The sequence below is a fragment of the Herpailurus yagouaroundi genome, unplaced genomic scaffold, assembly GCF_014898765.1.
Source record: "Herpailurus yagouaroundi ecotype Mexico unplaced genomic scaffold, PumYag 202, whole genome shotgun sequence".
Classification (NCBI taxonomy): domain Eukaryota; kingdom Metazoa; phylum Chordata; class Mammalia; order Carnivora; family Felidae; genus Herpailurus; species Herpailurus yagouaroundi.
In genome coordinates, this window is record NW_024412433.1 from 13,019,118 (window position 1) to 13,038,233 (window position 19,116).

Genomic DNA, 19,116 nt, shown 5'->3' on the forward strand with positions numbered 1-19,116 from the left:
TCAAAAAATACAAACATATTTATGGCTTTAAGGAGGGAATAAAAAGTGTTTATCAAATAAATCCAAATCAACGGCTTGGATTTGGAGTCCAGAAGATGGTACTCGTAGATAAATACCTTGTATATTTGTACCTAATTCGATACAAAGTTCCTTGAAAGAATGAGCCATGTTTCACAGCCACGGGTATTTTCCTTTCAAATGAAATTCTAGATGTTTATTAAATAGGTTTAACCAGATAATAGGTTTTAATCTAACCAATAGGTTTTTGCACCAACAGAACATTGCCCAAAATGGCTTGGAATTTTTTCAAAAGATTTCTAATATTTTAGAACTTGATAACCCATGCAATAAAAATACAGTAACTCTATTTGGGTGGAAATACAAGCAAAATTTATTGAGTGACTATAAACTCTTAAAATGGAATTTATAACATAGAATTCCCAGAGGGGAAGCCCCAAATTTTATCCATTAGCAGACCCAACATGCATAACAGAGTCATTAAGCTCTCGATAAAAGTTTTATGAACGAATAGAAGCCACCATCATTTAACAGTGTTTGTTCACCCTTGGAAAGCTCTCCAGATAATTTTCTTCTCAGTAAAATCTCACTGGGTCTTACACATTCCAATAAAACCGCAAAACCTCCAACTTCTTTAAGGTAGGATATTTACATCACTTCAACATTTGCATTGTATTTACTTCTCCCCACAAATTGGATAATATCTAATCTCCTTTAATATTTAAGAGTGCGAATCAGTACATGTCACTGAAAAATAATATTTTTCCTAAATTGCTCTAACAACAGTATCTCTAATATATTTCAGAGTTATCGTTACATTTTACGCATGTATAACTGCATTACATTACCTATAAGTGTGTGTTTTCTGCCAATTAGAAGTTTATACTATATAAGTGTGTCGATTTAAGAATAATCCATTCTTTAAAAATCTAAAAAATAAGTTTAAGAATAAAGGGTTACAAAGCATGATTTTCATGTTCTTTATATTTTTATTTTAAAATAGTTAAGTGTCCACTTGATTGATCTAATGGTTTCAAATATTAATAGAAGATAATCAATTCCTTTTTCTCAGACTGGCTTTTTAATATTAAACTATTTTCTTTTGGTGGCCAGATGTATAGTCAATACAAATTCTGTGAGAAAACATTTGTCAGTACATGAATGAAGGCTAGATATTTTAAAGAGAATTTAAATACATGGTATTAGAAAATAGCCAATTCAAAATTTTTTAATTTCAATATTTTAAGAAGTCTGGCAAAGAATGCTATAGAATCATCTCATATTAAGTTGTTGTCAAATTTATTTTTCTCATTTAAAATACCCAAGAAAATTATTACTGTATTAAGATGAGATAAATACTTGTTAAATTGTGATTCATTTGGTGGAAGACAAATCTAGTTTCCATGTTTACGTTTAAATAGCATCTGTTTTTCAATATTTCTTTCTGGAGGGTGCACATTCTTTTTAATTCCCGACATTAAACTCCAATGTTACCACTAGGGCAATTTACATGGCAGAAAACATGTCTAAAAATTACATTTCACTCTGATAGTAAGATGCTTCAATTTATTAGTTTGTACATAGCAAATAACATGTTAAGTATTTATAGGAGGTGTGTTAAGAATACTACCCATAAAATATTTCATGACTTGTCATGAAATTCTTCAAGACCAGTTTCAATTTAGCTGTAAAATTCCATTTCATTTCAACCTGGAGTTAAAAGAACTCTTGGGTTTGATTTACAACAAGCATACATTAGGAGACAATTGTAAGACAATTGCTCAATTAATATGAATCTCGTTACATCTCTCGGACAACATGATCCGGCAGAGGTAATATTCTTGGCTAATAAGTTGAGGCAGATAAAATCCAGTGAAGTCCCTCCTCAAGGAAGGGAAACATAAATCCCATCCCTTAAGAGCAGGCTACAGTGACTTCTTTCCCAAGGATACGGTATGGAAAGAAAGAGGAGGGTAACTTAACCATGGGAAGCTCTGGCAAACAGTATACACAGCACACCAGTCATCAACAACGGGAAGTCATGTGGACTGTATGGACCCTTGGTATGATGTGATGAGAAAGGCACATTGCCTCTGAGCTCCTCCTCTCCAAAACCCATTAATCCCGACCTAACCATGAGAAAAACACCAAACACAAAATGAGAAATACCCTATAAAATGCCAGTCCAGAAATCCTCAAAACTGTTAAGATCAGCCAAAATAAGGGAAGTCTGAGAAACCGTCGCAATCTAGAGAAGGCAAAGAGACATGATAACTGAAATTGACTAGTGCGGTATCCTGGAAAGGATCCTGAAACAGATACGTAAAAACTAAGAAAATCCAAGTAATGTGTGGACTTTAAAAATACGGTTTCAATACTGATACACAGCAGCAATATAAGATATTTTAAAAAGGGGGAAACTCGGTGTGGGGCATACAGGAACCCTCTGTGCCCTCTTTGCAGCCTCTCTGTAAATGTAAAACTATTATGAAGTTCAAAAGATATTTTTTTTTAATTTTTTTTTCAACGTTTATTTATTTTTGGGACAGAGAGAGACAGAGCATGAACGGGGGAGGGGCAGAGAGAGAGGGGGACACAGCATCGGAAACAGGCTCCAGGCTCTGAGCCATCAGCCCAGAGCCTGACGCAGGGCTCGAACTCACGGACCGCGAGATCGTGACCTGGCTGAAGTCGGACGCTTAACCGACTGCGCCACCCAGGCGCCCCAAAAAAGATATATTTTTTAAAAATCACCTGAAGAAACCACATTCATTCCAAATGCTAACTGCAGCTTACCCTGCAATGTTTTTAGATGGAAGCAACACGGTATAATGGAAAAAGTTAACTAACTTGATTGGGATCTTGATTGTTTTATCATACTGAAAAGTCATGTATTTCTCTGAAGTTGTATGCCCTTCCTATATACATTGTATATATATTGGTACATAATTCATATACACATAGTATATATATTTGTATATGCTTTATATATATTATGTATATTGGACATACTTTATATACACATTTCATGTATTGCCACATACATCATACTTCACATGGTTATAGGAGGCAATGAACAGAGGCAATTGGATTGGGAAATTGTAAAGCCCCAGACACTGTTAATGATCTTATCTACTGATCCTTCAACGCATGCAGAATAACGTAAATGTCAAGGAATCTTTAATTTACTTCAATCATTACTTTCTCTAGGAAATAAACTAAGCACTTTCTGATATTGAGTATATTTTATCCAAAGACCAGAAGAATGATAATGTTCCATAATAAATCTCCATATATTTATTTAAAATTATTTAATTTCCAAAATATGAAAACCATGAAGAGATTAAAAAAAATCTGAAATAAGCATTTCAAAGTTAGCACTTCAACACTAAAATGGATACTGGAATAAAATTGATACAGGTAGGCATAGCTTCATTGACTTGATTTTTTTGTGCCTCATGAGTTAACATGTAAAACAAGCAGTAATTTACCAAAGACTTAAAGGACCAAGCAATGTCGAGCAAGTGTCTCGTTGGCCTTGGAATTAAATGTAACCGTGACTTGTGAATAAAATTTTAATTTCTTAAAACAATCGACCCCACACCAGCACTAATTTTCAGATGCTCTCAGGAAAATAAAAAATCAGTTCCATGTTACTCTCTCTGCGCCAATTTCTCCACCTCCCGTAACCCCTCTTATGGAAAATCACCATTTCCAGCACGGGGGCTGGAAACTTAATCTGACTGAAAAAGAAGCTTAGAGTCACCAAATTTCTTTGCATGTTCTCTTTACCCTGCAGAAAATTTCCCTAGGAGAGCATGGATGGCATTGGCGGGGCAACAAGGAAGGGAAAGTGTGACTGCAGAAAGGAAAGCTAATTTTTCAGGAATTATGGGAGATAGTGAGTCTGCTGCCTCCATGCATTCCCTTATCCATAGGTGTCCTGAGGTCAGCCAGAGCTGTTAGTGCTGTCATTGAAAGTGTTCTTCCTGTCCTTTGGAGTGAGCAAAGAGATGGAAACTCTATTAACAAAACATACATAAAAAAATAAACATGTAAGTAACCGTGGCTTTTTTACATCTAACTGCAAGGTAACCGTCAGTGGTTGGCAAAATACAACCCACTTCCCAAATACAGCCCACTGCCTATTTTTGTACGGCTCATAAGCAAGAATTTCTGTTTTGTGTGTTTAAACAGTTGAACAAAACCAAACGAAACCAAAAAAAAAAAAAAAAGAATGTTTTTTGACACATGAAAATTATATCAAATTCAAGTGGCAGTGTCTATGAACGTCTAATGGGCACCCGGAATGTCCATTTGTGGACGTATCATCCGTGGCTGTGTTCACATTATAAAGCAGGATTACACAGTGGTGACAGAGACCATTCGCGAGGCTCCACAAGGAAGTTACATTGCTTTCTTTCTGATATTACGAGAATTAAACATATGTATAAAATTCTCCTAACTTTAGATTTTGATGTTATTATTTGTAACAATAGTATCTTTGGCCTATCTTTAGCTTTTTTAATAGTTTCTTGCTTCTATTTTTTTTTCCCCCATCTTTAATTCTGATCTATTGATTGGGTGCTTCTTAAATTATTCCCTTGTCCTCCTCTCTCATTTATCAACAACTTTGACTCAGAACCTCTGCTTTATGAAAGAATTATTAGACAAGTGTATACCTAAGGCTTCTATGGGAACTGCAGATTTTACTTTGGATGCCAAAATTTCACTTAAAATTTTTTTTAATCTTTATTTTTGAAAGAGAGAGACAGAGTGTGAGTGGGGGAGGGGCACAGAGAGAGGGAGACACAGAATTCGAAGCAGGCTCCAGGCTCTGAGCTGTCAGCACAGGGCCCGACGCGGGGCTCGAACTCACGAACTGTGAGATCATGACTTGAGCTAGAGTCGGATGCCCAACCGACTGCACCACTCAGGCGCCCCACCAAATTTCACTTTAAAATGCAGATATAGGGGCGCCTGGGTGGCGCAGTTGGTTAAGCATCCGACTTCAGCCAGGTCACGATCTCACGGTCCGTGAGTTCGAGCCCCGCGTCGGGCTCTGGGCTAATGGCTCAGAGCCTGGAGCCTGTTTCCGATTCTGTGTCTCCCTCTCTCTCTGCCCCTCCCCCGTTCATGCTCTGTCTCTCTCTGTGCCAAAAATAAATAAACGTTGAAAAAAAAAAATAAAATAAAATAAAATAAAAAAAAAATAAAAAAAATAAATAAATAAAATGCAGATATATTGATTAAATGAGAGCCACATCTTGGTTTCAGAGCTGCTTTTGAATGCAACATCATGGGCATACACCAACTCCACCTTCCTTTTCTAGATCTGCAGCTCCCCTTTATGTATAATCTCTGATCAACTACTAGGCATATGAGAAACATCACATGTTGTTATTTCAAGCCATGTAAGCTATTTGGTTTTACATATTTGTGCTTGCTTACATGATCAATTATGTAAAACTCACTAATCAAAAAACAGCCTTATGATTCCGTGGCTTTAAAGACAAAACAGAGGGGCGCCTGGGTGGCTCAGTCCACTGGGAGTCCAGCTTCGGCTCAGGTCGTGATCTCACGGTTCATGGGATCGATCCCCGCATCAGGCTCTGTGCTGACAGCTTGCTCAGAGCCTGCAGCCTGCTTCAGACTCTGTGTCTCCCTCTCTCTCTGCCCCTCCCCTGCTCATGCTCTGTCTCTCTCTGTCTCTCAAAAATAAATAAATGTTAAAAATTTTTTTAAATACATAAATAATTTTATTCCACTTTGGTTCAGCTGAACTCAGCAATATGCCAAGTGTACATACAAGGTTAAAAAAAAATTTATTTCCTACAGTTTTTGAACCTTAAGAGCCATCTGACCTTAAACTCAGCCCTTGATTCCATGGGAGTCACATCCTGGATGTTCTTCAGTTGACAGCATCTTTCTCAGACTCTAAGGTCTTTGAATCCTTGGGGTCTCAAGGATTCATATCCTTTGAATGGTGAGGTCTCAGTATCCTTGGCCCTTTGGCTCAGGTTAGGTGACCAACCCATGCCCCCCAAACATCGGTATGCATTTGGCATCCCCTGAGAGCTTGTTAAAATGCACATTCTTGGGGCGCCTGGGTGGCGCAGTCGGTTAAGCGTCTGACTTCAGCCAGGTCACGATCTCGCGGTCCGTGAGTTCGAGCCCCACGTCAGGCTCTGGGCTGATGGCTCGGAGCCTGGAGCCTGTTTCTGATTCTGTGTCTCCCTCTCTCTCTGCCCCTCCCCCGTTCATGCTCTGTCTCTCTCTGTCCCAAAAATAAATAAAAACGTTGAAAAAAAAATAATAAATAAATAAATAAATAAATGCACATTCTTAGTTAACATCCCCAGAGTCCGACTCCAGGTTCTGCGTGAAGTGGGGCTCAGGTAACGGCATTCAAATGATCCAAAAAGTGTTTAATTCTATTTCAGAAATGTTTCTCGAATCTGTCACCTATATTCACATTTCCAGTGTCAGTTTCTTGATTCAGTTCCTGAACTATCGATATGGCCTCTACTGTTGCACGTACAGGTCACCTGTAATCCTGCAGCCACTCTTCTGCCCAAGTACTCTCGGTGAGGTCCCCACAAAATCATATTATGGCTCCCCACTTCCTCCAGAAAACAGTCAATGCCCCAGACACACCACAGTGAACTTCAACATTGTCTTTTCTGGCTAATTATTTCACTCCATTGTTTACTTTATACTCCCGTCATATAGGCTATCATAACTCACCCAACACCACAGGCACAAGATTTGCTTCCATTCGTTAAATCAAGGTATTTCCCCATTCTGGAATTCTCTGCCTCTTTGAACCCTTATCTTTCATGTGAAATCTGATTTATGCTTTTAAAGTCCAGCCAAATGCAGCAAGAATCCAATCCATTCTGAGATCCACTATGAACTCTGATAGCCATGCTTGCTTACTGCTGGCACAGCATTCATTCATTCATTCATTCATTCATTCTTGAAGTCAGTAGATCTCCTAATGGTATGAATATCGTATTAATTATGAGTTTTGCACAGGATTCTGAAATTCTGGAAAACAGAAATCCTGTTTATGTTATTTTGGTAGCTCTAGAATCTTAAGTCAGTACCCTCAAAGAAGTATCATAATAAATAAAGCTTCTTTGAAATAAATTTTAAAGCGACTAACCTGAGAAGTAGATTTTCCACTTGTTTTTTCTGGTTATAAAAGTAATTTATGCCTATTTTACCAAAGATGGATTATAGTAATTTAAGGGAAAAATCAATTGTGATACCACCACACAAAATGTTAAATATATTTCCTTACATATAAATCATATATACATAATTATAATCATATATATGTAACCACTGTGTATGAACCTAAACATACAAATTATTTTTAACTAATGATTACACTATATATAAAACTTCATATCCTTGTGTTTTCCTCATTATTATAGTTAGAGTTTTAGATGCTTTTTTCAAGACATGATAACAAAAACAAATTATTCATTATGAATACCTTTACTTTGGTTGGATTTCATTTTTTAAATGCTGTAAGTCATGTTTCAATACTTTATGACATTTTCTTACAGAAATCCTCTCAAAAAGTAACTCCCAAGTCAAGAATCAGACCATTTTAAGGCTTTTGATGCAGATATAGCCTCTGGTCTTCCAGAAAAATTAAACCATTTTCCATTCCCATATGCAGTGTGGGATTCATACCCTACTAGCACAGGCTGTGTTACCAAAGACACAAGCAAGCAACAACCCAAAAACCCTATAAATGTTCTGTGTCTAGAAGAACCCTTTGATTTCAACATTTGCTATTATTAATAGTGAGTTCAATGAGATTGCATATTTCCAAAACTTTTAATAACAGAAAAGTTGATTCATACCCTTAGTTTGCTCTTTTTTTTTTTTTTTTTTTTTTTTTGGTCTCTAGTGAGGTGGTATTTTTACTTTATATTATATATATATATATATATATATATATATATAATATTATATTATATATTTACTTACTTTATATTTTTTAACCATTTTTAAACAGGTATTTACATTTTATCATAATTATTTCCAGTGTCCGACACTTTATAGTCATTTCTGTTATTACAGACAGATGTTTCTAATTTTTCCAAAGTCAAATCAATTGATATGTTTCAAAATGCCTCCATTTGTTATTCTTTAAACCCCCTGCCTTTTCAATAATCTATAAATATAATGATTTATATTTTTCAAGTTTATGGCTTCAGCAAACTCTTTAATTCATATTTTACTTTATTTATACTTTTCCTCGTCACTGAAAAATATGTTGCTTAGGAAGGGAAAAATATATTTAAGGTGGAAAATGAGACAAAAGTTAAAACAATGAAAAGACAAATTTTACTTTTTAATTCTTCATGAGCTAAGAACCTATGTTTATTTATTACAAGTATTTAATCAACTGTTCAAGCATATATTTGTTAATCATAATGATTTAGTCACATTTTAAATTCTGTACTTCTGTCTTATAACGTCATTTTACAAGGTAGTAGCTGGAGTGAAACACTCAATCGTTAAAATATATATATGAATTCTACCTTAAGGAAAATAATGTCTAAGTGAAAAAATTGTTCTTCCCCTTTTCAAATTTCCCTGGTGTAACCATTATCTTCTTGAAACATAAATCTACATCCATACTCACATATACACCTAATCAGTCTTTTCCAAGGAAAAAAATTTTCATTTTTCTGCTTCAAATGATGCATATTTTGGACAAATGTAGTCTTCCAGGTTGCAATTTATTACAATGGTCTTCTTAAGTGTTTCACTTAGGAAATATTTAACAAGTATGTCTAAAAGAATCATTATATTCCCTTAAAAGAAAATAAAAATCTGTTTTGAAGCCTGTCTAGAAGTCTATCACAAGGACATACACATCCACACAAAACACATATACATATGTACATTACATATATATTCCTGAAGATATATACACACACATTTTATATATGTGTGTATAAAATTATGTATCATACTTTTGTGTATATATGTACTTGCATGTTTTTGCATATATATATATATATATATATATATCTCATACATCTATTATTAAATTGTTGAAAATTTCTAGGGATCTCCTGGCTATCGTGTTGTTCAAAAAATATAATAATAAAAGTTTTGCTGAAGGAATATATGTGTTGATAATATCACTGAAGAGAAAAAATGGTGGCTACAGCTGGTAAAATCTCATATCTTAAGATTATTGATTGAACTCAATGAATGATTCAAAACACTCTTGAATGATTTTCAAAAGTTCTAAAATAAGTTAGCAAGTTGTATTCACCTTTGGTCATGTGGCTGTGGAGCAAAGGACTGTCCCAGTCTCAGGAACAATCATAACATCAACAATGTAATAAGCAGCAACCGTGATTTCTTGTGCATAAACCCTGTTCCAGACTCTCAGCAGGCACTTAGCATATATTAATTCTTTTAAAGCTTAATCATTCTATAAGCATGTCTTATTGCTATTCTTTCAATGATAAACCGAGGCTTGAAGAGGTTGAATCGCATCTACAGCATCGTATTCCTAATAGAAGGCAGAACAAGAATTGGGATACAAGACCTAAATACACTAATGTCAAAGTCTATGCCCTTCTCATTACAACAGATTATCCCACAGCTAACTGTGATTAAAGTGGCCCAAACTGGAAACCACATACACACACACACACACACACACACACACACACACACACAGAGTTATTATGGTACTTTCACTTCACATAGTTAATGACATGGGAAAATGTACTAGATTAAATAAAGGTGATAAAGTTTGTTGCTGAAAGATTAAAAGGTTAGAAGATTTATAAACTATCAAAACTTTAGCGGAGAAGTGAAACTTTGACCTTATTATTTGTCATATTTGCCATTTCAGTCATCACCACCATCCTCTCATCATGTTATTGAAATCATGCACACAGTAACCGAAGTGTTTCCTCTCAGTGGGCAAGGCATCATGTGAACATTCACTTGCTTCATTTCACGCTAGCCTCACAATAACCCTGTGATCACCATTTTCCAGATGAGAACCTCAAGTTCACAAGAGGTTAAAGATCACTTAGCAGCCCCAGGAGACAGACTCCATACTGGGTGTGAAAAGGAATTAACAAGGGAGCAGAACACGATAATCTCCCTCCCTGGGTCAGACCTTCTGTCCACCGTGCATGTTCCTTGCATCTAACCCACAAGAATACACTCATAAGGCCTTGGAAAATTGTCATTTGATTATCTTTAACATCCCAGAGTTGAACTGCAAACCTAGTTCCTCTCTTCTCTTTGCTTTATCTCCCTTTTGGCTTCCTTCTTAAAGATACGATTACTGAAACATTTAATGTAAATGGATGGGGCGTCCTGATTGGAGATGTGTCCAAGTGGACACAATTTCCGTAACAATTTCAATAACAATAAGAATGACGATTTGTTACTCGCTGTATAAACATCCATCTCATCTCCCTTCCAAACCTCTTACTCACTGGTAGGACTTCCACACAAGTACGTGCTGAGCGTGTGTTATTACCTGCTACGGACACTGCCTCAAGCCAAGTCCCTCCCTCTGGAGATAGTTTTCTGGTTGTTTCATCAACCACACCGCAATTCATTTCAATAAACATCTTTTTTTCTCCCTTTCATGGTAGCAGACAATGTAGTAATCCTTCTGCACACACGTCTGCTTCTCTAGGTATATTCACAAGTATGGTGAGTTACTGGTATCTCTTGAATGAGCGGCAGGAATGTTAGCTAATTCAATGAGTTGTATTTGGAGAAAAAGCTCAAGGAAAAAAGGTGCATCATGGAAAAAGGCCAGGGATGCTAATTGCATCAAGGCAACACTTTACAAATTCTTTGCTGTAGCCAAATTTTAGAGAAGAATAAAATTTCAACATGCAGAAAACGGAAGGTTTGAAACATTGTAAATGCATCACGTTTCCATATTACAAGATGACAACTAAAAGCAAGTTGTCAGAATTGGGTGTTAACTTTGTATCTCTTATGAAGACACGCAAAATGCAAATTGGCAATTGTACGTAATTTAGTGCCTGTTTCCTGGCGAAAGGCTTGTCAAACATATAATGGAAACCTCTCTATCTAATTCATCTAGATGTCAATGACATGATATTTGCATCTTTATACAGGTATACAGAGCATATCTACACATGTGATAAGTGGATTCTTCTGTGCAAGGATACAGAAAAATGGCTGAGACACGATGACAGTATTGTATGAGAAATAATTGGTTTTTGATATAATTCTCAAGCGTCTGAAATTTCCTTAAAGTTGCTGTATTAAAATGTATATAAAGTAGTGAAGGACATCTAACATAAGCCTAAATGATATATAATGTAATATATGACATTCATATATCAAAATGCAAGACGAGGCTTTTCAGAGAAAAGCTGATTCATGTCACATATAAAAAGTATTATGTCGGGGCACGTGGGTGGCTCACTCAGTTAAGCATCCAACTTCGGCTCAGGTCATGATCTCACGGTTTGTGGGTTCAAGTCCCATATAGAGTTCTGTGCTGACAGCTCAGAGCCTGGAGCCTGCTTCCGATTCTGTGTCTCCCTCTCTCTGCCCCTCCCCTGCTCACACTCTGTCTCTGTCTCTTAAAAATAATTAAACATTAAAAAAACTTATGTAAAAAATTATGTTTATGTCCATAGGCAGAGCCATGCATACTCTTAAAAATATATAATATGATGTAATGTAATAGAATAGTAACATACTTATATTAGATAATATATAATTAATATGTAAAATATTATATAATAATAAAATAATCTAAAATAACATAAAATATATAAATATTATATTATACAAAAATACATATATTATTTTTGATTCGGCTTTGTATTATTTTATGATCATAAAGTCTTTGCCCTTGGAAAGTAAAACGGCTATTAAAAATTGTGATGCATTTTTCCCAATTAAAAAGACACAACATATTTCTCAGCAATTAAACCTAATAATGACTACAGATACAATTTCAGCTGTTAATTGATTAAACTAATTGTAATAAAGGAAAAAAAAAACCCTCTGAGCAGGTTTCAGAATTAATTTATGTTTTTAAATGAGCAAGAAGTTTATAAGTAGAATGCCTTAAAGAGACATTCCCTTAAGGAGCAAACAGTATTAGAAGATAAAATTCAATTACAAGAAGTGTATTGATGTTTTCCACTAAGTATATTCTCTTAATCACTTACATTAGCATTAATGTAATTTCAAGTTTAATTTCATTACAAAATATTGGCTTTTAATAGCGCATATGGACTTGACCACAGATAAATTAAGGAGAGTCACATCTCAGTAAACATTTGTTTTATCTAGAAAAAGAGAGGGAGTTTCACAGGCAAGCAGAATATCCTAGCCCTCAAGGAACAGACTTTTAATAATAAATAGCTTACAATCATTTTTAGTTCTTATAACTTTGAATAAAGCTGGGAAAGTACATAAAATATATTTTTTTCTCCACCAGAAAGCATTGCCCAATATGAGCACCCCTCTGCTATAAAGGAGAAACACACTTCTGATCCCAACAATTCTGAAGCCAGCCTTGTTACTGACTATCTCCGGGCAAGTCAGTTCACTCGTATTGGCCTCAGGTTAGAAAGAACCAGAGGGCACACAGTAAAATGCAGGGCCGCATGGGGCTCATAGCTGTATTTCATATAAAGTGCACGATATTTTACATTTTTGAGCTGATGTGAACAAAGAAAAATCAGTAGATTGCATGTTAAAAGAGAGAAAGAGAGGGGAAGGGGGAGACAGTCACCTCTAGATTTTGGGGTTCTCCTGAAAAAATCAGAGAAGCCTGGCAACAGGTGGTGGAGGTGAGTTTTCTCCCCTCTCTTTACGTAAGCTTATCTCTTTCACTTCAACCTGGTCCCCGTTTTTATTCCATGCTGAAGCAAAGTGCCAGTTGCCACTTTACATTTTACTGGTAATGAAATTTTTAATAGGAGAAAAATATTTGCTGTACCGCTGATTCTATCAAAGTGAGCAAGCACTGTTAATTCCTGCCAGGCAGCTGCAGGCATCGGGGTCTGTGTCTCCCTAACTGTGCCATTTAAATAAATCTCCTTTCATTCTGTGATTCCACGTCTGGGCCACACGGACCTAAAGCTCGAGGCCTTTCATCCCACCTCCTGGCTAGCCCCGACTCCTCAAGTAATCAAAGTCAGCCTTGTAATTTTGACCATAAGTGCATTGGACTCTTATATTTGCATTTTCTCAGAAGAGGTCAGCCAATACCTTTTAGCCAAATTCATTCAACTCTTCACGTGGTCAGTACGGAAAGGCAGGAAAAACCCATCACCTCATATGAGAAACCCAAAATCACCCCAACAGCGAAAGGTCTCCTTGTAGCGTATGATCTACCAAGCTCAAGAGACAGGTGCTTTCCCTGCAGCCTTTGGATCTTCCACTGGCTTCTTCTTTCTCTTCTGTTTACCCACTGCCCAGAAAGACCTCCTTCAGAAGGGCTACGAATGCAACAGAGGCTCAGCTAACTGCTGTTTGGGACAGCCATGTCCTGTGGAAGATGTGCTTGACAGAGAAACACACAAGGGTTTCCATGCAAGGCTCAAACTGAACGTCTTGACATCTAATTTCCAGGATTAACGGCTCTTATTTGCTGGTAATACACTTCTTATGAGGGCACTTGGATGCAATTGGCTAACGTTTGAAAACTGGAAGGAATTTCTTATTAAAGGGTAATTAAAGTGTTAACCATTGAGAAGGCCACCTAGTTTAAAAACCAAACCCATATGCACAAAGTCTCTTCTAAATCAATACTTGCAAAGCTTCTAGTGTTCATCCTGTTCATACGCTCTTTCATCCTGGAAGTGACTTGAGTTATTACCCAGAAAAAGACTGTTCCATCCCCCAGCATTCCCAGCACCCACCTTCCAGAGAATCATGTGTGGGCCACAGTATCATTCCCTTCTGTACATAAGGACTGTTTATGTTCAAAAGTGGAATCAAATCAAAGATTTAAAGCAGTAAAGTCCTTGCTGGAAATTATTCCAGGATTGTCCTTGTGCCTCTACCCTGGTTGACAAGTCACTAAGAAAGAGGGGTGACGACTGCTATTGTATATCCGTGTCCCTAGAGAATGGCTTTCATCACGCCATTTATCTGCCTAGAAATGTCAAAGGGCTCCCATTGTCAGAGCATTATGGCTACGTAAGTTAGGTTGTTATTGAAATGTGTGGACCTGATGGTCATGTCTGTTTTCATGATCTCATTGCTTACAACTCCTTCCTAAGAACTCTGGGCTCCCATATCACTCCCAAGCAAATCAAATGATGATTTCTCTCAGTCAAGGACATCTTTAGATGTCTGAAGATGTGATACGCCTATTACTTTTGAAAATATGAGGAATCCTTCTTGACATGCTGTTCTGAGAGCCTGAAGAAATAACCAACATCTTCAGAAACCCATGATTTCATAACAGCTAAAATGACAACCTTTCTTCTCCCCAGGTCAGATGCATAGACCACTCAGAAATAAAATACAAGTGGGGGAAGAAATGAAAATCACAAAGACTAGGGGGGGGGGAAGGAGGATATGGGTGTTTTGTAATAGTTTGTAGCTGCTAGAGGGTTCAAATGGAATTGAGGTGGCCTAAAAATCCTACTACTGTTTTCGTTTCTTCTTTCCCACTTTTTAAAAATGTTTATTTAGTATTTTTAAAAAATTGATGTTTAGTTTTTTGAGAGAGAGACAGTTCTAGTGGGGTAGGGGCAGAGAGAGAGGGAGACACAGAACCCAAAGGAGGCTCCAGGCTCTGAGCTGTCAGCACCGAGCCCGACATGGAGCTCAAACCCACTAACTCCCAGGTGCCCCTAAAGTGTTTACTTACTATTTTTGAGAAAGAGAGAGAGAGGGAGGGAGATAGAGCACAAGTGGGGGAGAGCAGAGAGAGGGACACAGAGGATCCAAAGAGGGTTTTGTGCTGACAGCAGAGAGCCTGATGTGGCGCTCGAACTCACAAACCACAAGGTCGTGAGCTGAGCTGAAGTTGGACGCTTAACAGACTGAGCCACTCAGGTGCCCCTCTTCTATCCCATTGAAACTGCTCTTCCTATGGTTCTCCACACCTGCTAACATAGAGATAATTCTAAATGCATTGGCTATCTTCTAGTAGAATAATCATGTATTATTCATGAAAGACCTTATAATTTCTCATGGCTGTACACAGGACCACAACAGCAAACAGTAAAGAGTCTGTTTTATTTTTCTTGAAATGCAACTCTCAAGCAGTTTTGTGACTACGGTGGGATTCTAAATCTTTTCTATTACTTATCTATCACCGTTTCTGGAAAAGAGCATGTGGCCAATAAGTGTTCATTTTCTTTCTCTTCCTGTCTCACAGATTAAGTATCTGAGGCTCACCGGAGTTACAGTGCTGTCCAAAGAGGTACCACCAGGCAACAGAATAGCCGAATCTAACTCTAGAATCTTCAGTGCCCCACTGCTTCTCTCTGAATTGAGTAACCCCTCAGCAATTCCGAAGACTTTAGACCCCGCTGTTTTCAATCCATGCCTGCTACCATGATTTGTGCATTTAAATCTACAATAATTACTTACTGAAGACCTACATACTCCCTTCTAGTTACAAAGGACCTTGTAACTAAATTCTATGTGTCTCTCTCAAGACAGACTGAAATAAATCTTTCATGCATGATTTCTCTTTTTGCTCCATCCCTCACCTACCAGCCGGAGGCAGCAGATTCAGTTGAAGGTACAGATGTTCTCAGGAATGACAGAGCTCTACCTTGGGAGAAGCCCAGGTTGGTCCCCAAATCAGAAATAGCCATCGACCAGGAACATCCATGTTGAATTTGTGTGACAGAGAAACACTATTTCAGGGGAAAAATACTAAAATTTTGGGCTATGCCTGTTATGGCCGCTTAGCTACTCAATCCATAATCACAAATGTAAAAAAAAGCACATAAAGTGTGAAGAAGTGTATTGTTATTTTACAACTTGTATTCTAGCTAGTTTTTTCATGTGGCTATATCCAGATCTAGGGTGCAATGTCTCAGAATGATATTTTCCAATACTTTACATCTTACTTTTAAAAAGACTTCTATTGGGGGCGCCTGGGTGGCGCAGTCGGTTAAGCGTTCGACTTCAGCCAGGTCACGATCTCGCGGTCCGTGAGTTCGAGCCCCGCATCAGGCTCTGAGCTAATGGCTCAGAGCCTGGAGCCTATTTCCGATTCTGTGTCTCCCTCTCTCTCTGCCCCTTCCCCGTTCATGCTCTGTCTCTCTCTGTCCCCAAAATAAATAAACGTTGAAAAAAAAATTAAAAAAAAAAAAGATATTAAAAAAAAAAGACTTCTATGGATGGGGGTGCCTGGGTGGCTCAGTCAGTTAAGTTTCCAACTTCGGCTCAGGTCATGATATCACGGTTAGCGGGTTCGAGCCCTGCATTGGGCTCTTTGCTGGCAGCTTGGGGCCTGGAGCCTGCTTCAGATTCTGTGTCTCCTTCTCTGTCTGCCCCTCCCCCACCCATGCTGGCTCTCTCTCTCTCTCTCTCTCTCTCTCTCTCTCTCTCTCTCCTCTCTCTCTGTCCTTCCCCACTCATGCTTTCTCTCTATCTCTTTCAAAAATAAGTAAACATTAAAAAAATTTAAAAAAGGACTTCTATGGATGGATACATATCTAATTATGGAAATGATATGCAACATACTAATGAGATGCTGTCTTTATATACTTTTTTTTAATGAACGTGTGGGTTCAGAATTACAAAACAAACCGTAGCTAATATCCATTAGTAGTTTTCAGGGAATAAAATTACATTGGAAGGGACATTAGGGAAGTTATAAACAGTCTCAACTTTCCACTTTTAAAAATAAGAATGCTAGTCTCTATTACAATTTGATTATGTATAGAGGCCAATAAAATATATCATGTCTTTATAAAAAGTTATATAAGTAAAAGGTGTTATCTCTGTCATTTAAAGATTTATGTTCATAAAATTAAAAATAGTCTTGAATTAAAAATAATCTTTGGACACCTGGATGGCTCAGTCGGTTGAGTGTCTGACTCTTGATTTGGCCTCAGGTCATGATCCCAGGATCATGGGATCGAACCCCTCCTCGGGTGCTGAGCTGGGTGTGGAGCCTGCTTAAAATTCTCTCTCTCTCTCTCTCTCTCTCTCTCTCTCTCTCTCTCCCTCCTTCCCTCCCCCATACTCACATGCTTTTTCTCCCTAAAATAAAAATTAAAATAGTAATACTAATCTTGAGAAAATTGAGCCCTACAGCTCTAGAAAAATGCAAATTATTGTCAGTAGAGTAATTCAGGAGCAGTGCCATATTTGGGACTCATGGTAAGACAGTCTGTGAATGAATAGCAACCTCGCCAATGTAAGAAAACCCCACACCTTATAAGGCAGGGCCTTTTCGACTAGAGCTTTTCCATACTTTTAAATCTGAGCAACCTTTTAATCTCTGTCAAAGATATATTTGGCTAATGAGGGAGAGATGTATTTTGTCAAGCTTCATAACAGCTTTTAGAGGCTTCCATTGACCTTCTGACTAGAGGTATTGGAGCTCCTGAGAAGCTGTCCTGCTGTAGCCAAACACTCACTCATGACTTCTAAGACAAGGGGAAATGTTACGAGGTAGACCGGACATCAGAGTATGTCAAAAACAACGCTACCTGCTCGATACATCATCTCATCTCATGTCTCCATTTATATTCACTAAAAGCACTGTGACCATTTCCATGTTACAGGTGAGGAAACTAAGGTTCCAGAGCAGGGTGGTGACAGGCAGAGAGTTTTCAGGGTTGATGGACTTCACACCATCTTTCTACACGCAGGAGCATTCTTGAGAAGTAGAAAAAAGAGTCAATAATAAAACTGATTTGAAAAAATTTAAAACCATTAGAAATTACACTCTGAAGTAAACATGTGTTACCAATGTGTTTCCAGTTCGTAAATATTGTTTTGAGGGGCGCCTGGGTGGCTCAGTCGGTTAAGCATCTGACTTTGGCTCAGGTCATGATCTCATGGTTTAGGGGTTCGAGCCCCGTCTCGGGATCTCTGCAGTCGGTGTGGTGCCTGCTTGGGATTCTCTGTCTCCTTCTCTCTACCCCTCCCCCACTCTTTCTTTTCTTTCTCTCTCAAAAATAAATGAACATTTAAATAAATAAATAAGTTTTGAGTTACATTAGATAATCAACAGAATTGCATAATTCAATATAATTATTATATGCTTTAATGAACATTATAGGCAAAATTTTTTCAAAGTATCCAAATACTCACTGTATCATATCTAGTACAACTTCTTACTTAGTACACTCACTTTTTTTTTCCTAGTATCATGATTTCAAGTTATACAGTATTACTAATGTTTTCTTTTCTGTTTTTTTTTTCTGAAATAAGTATTTGCTTTTTTAAAACATTCTTCTAAAATGAGAACATGCCTCCAAAAACAATTGTAATGATGTCCATACTTGTCAAGCTACATTTTTCCCTGAACACAACTTGCCAAGTTTCTCAAATAATATATTTAGTATCTTTCTCTTAGCTGGGACAGAAATGAAATAATTTATTCATTGTCCTTTGAGGACTGAGCAATGATAACAAAACCGATGATGTTGTCAAATCTATCTTGTCATAAATTACCATTATCCTATACTCTTTAGAACTATAATTACAACTCATCTCAATTACTACAATTTTTCAGATAAGACACCTGAGTCAGAGAGGTTAAATAATTTGTCCATGGAATTTAGCAAGGGGATAATTGAGCTAGGACTAGACTCAAAGACCCTGCACATCTGCACATTTACAACCAATCATACCATGTTCATGAGCAATGAGTTTCATAAATAATATTCTGGGAGGATGCCTCTGGGTCCCCAAAGCTTATATTTCATGTCTTATCATGCATTTCAAAAACATATAGGATTATGGAAAGAAACAAATGGTCATTATGTTTACTTTTACTCATTTAAGAAAATGCTACAAACTAAATGAAAAGTTGCCTTCCTCCCATGAAATTTTAGAAAAAGCTCTGAAAGAACTTGACCTTTGAAAATGGAAGCCATTAAT

At 37.2% G+C, this 19,116-nt stretch overlaps 1 protein-coding gene across 7 annotated transcripts in view; it reads right to left on the bottom strand.

Moving 5' to 3' along the window:
• The window catches only part of NYAP2 (neuronal tyrosine-phosphorylated phosphoinositide-3-kinase adaptor 2), a 274,769-nt gene that overhangs the window by 15,175 nt on the left and 240,478 nt on the right, over window positions 1-19,116 (bottom strand). Inside the window, exon 7 of one of the 7 annotated variants that reach the window (XM_040450857.1) lies at window positions 3,386-4,012. The exons of 5 other annotated variants lie outside the window; for them this stretch is intronic. In XM_040450857.1, the coding sequence (XP_040306791.1) occupies window positions 3,968-4,012 (45 nt within the window). In that variant the 3' untranslated portion in view covers window positions 3,386-3,967. Of the gene's footprint in view, window positions 1-3,385; window positions 4,041-19,116 lie in introns of those variants that run through there. One more of the 7 variants, XM_040450856.1, reaches the window with a different exon arrangement.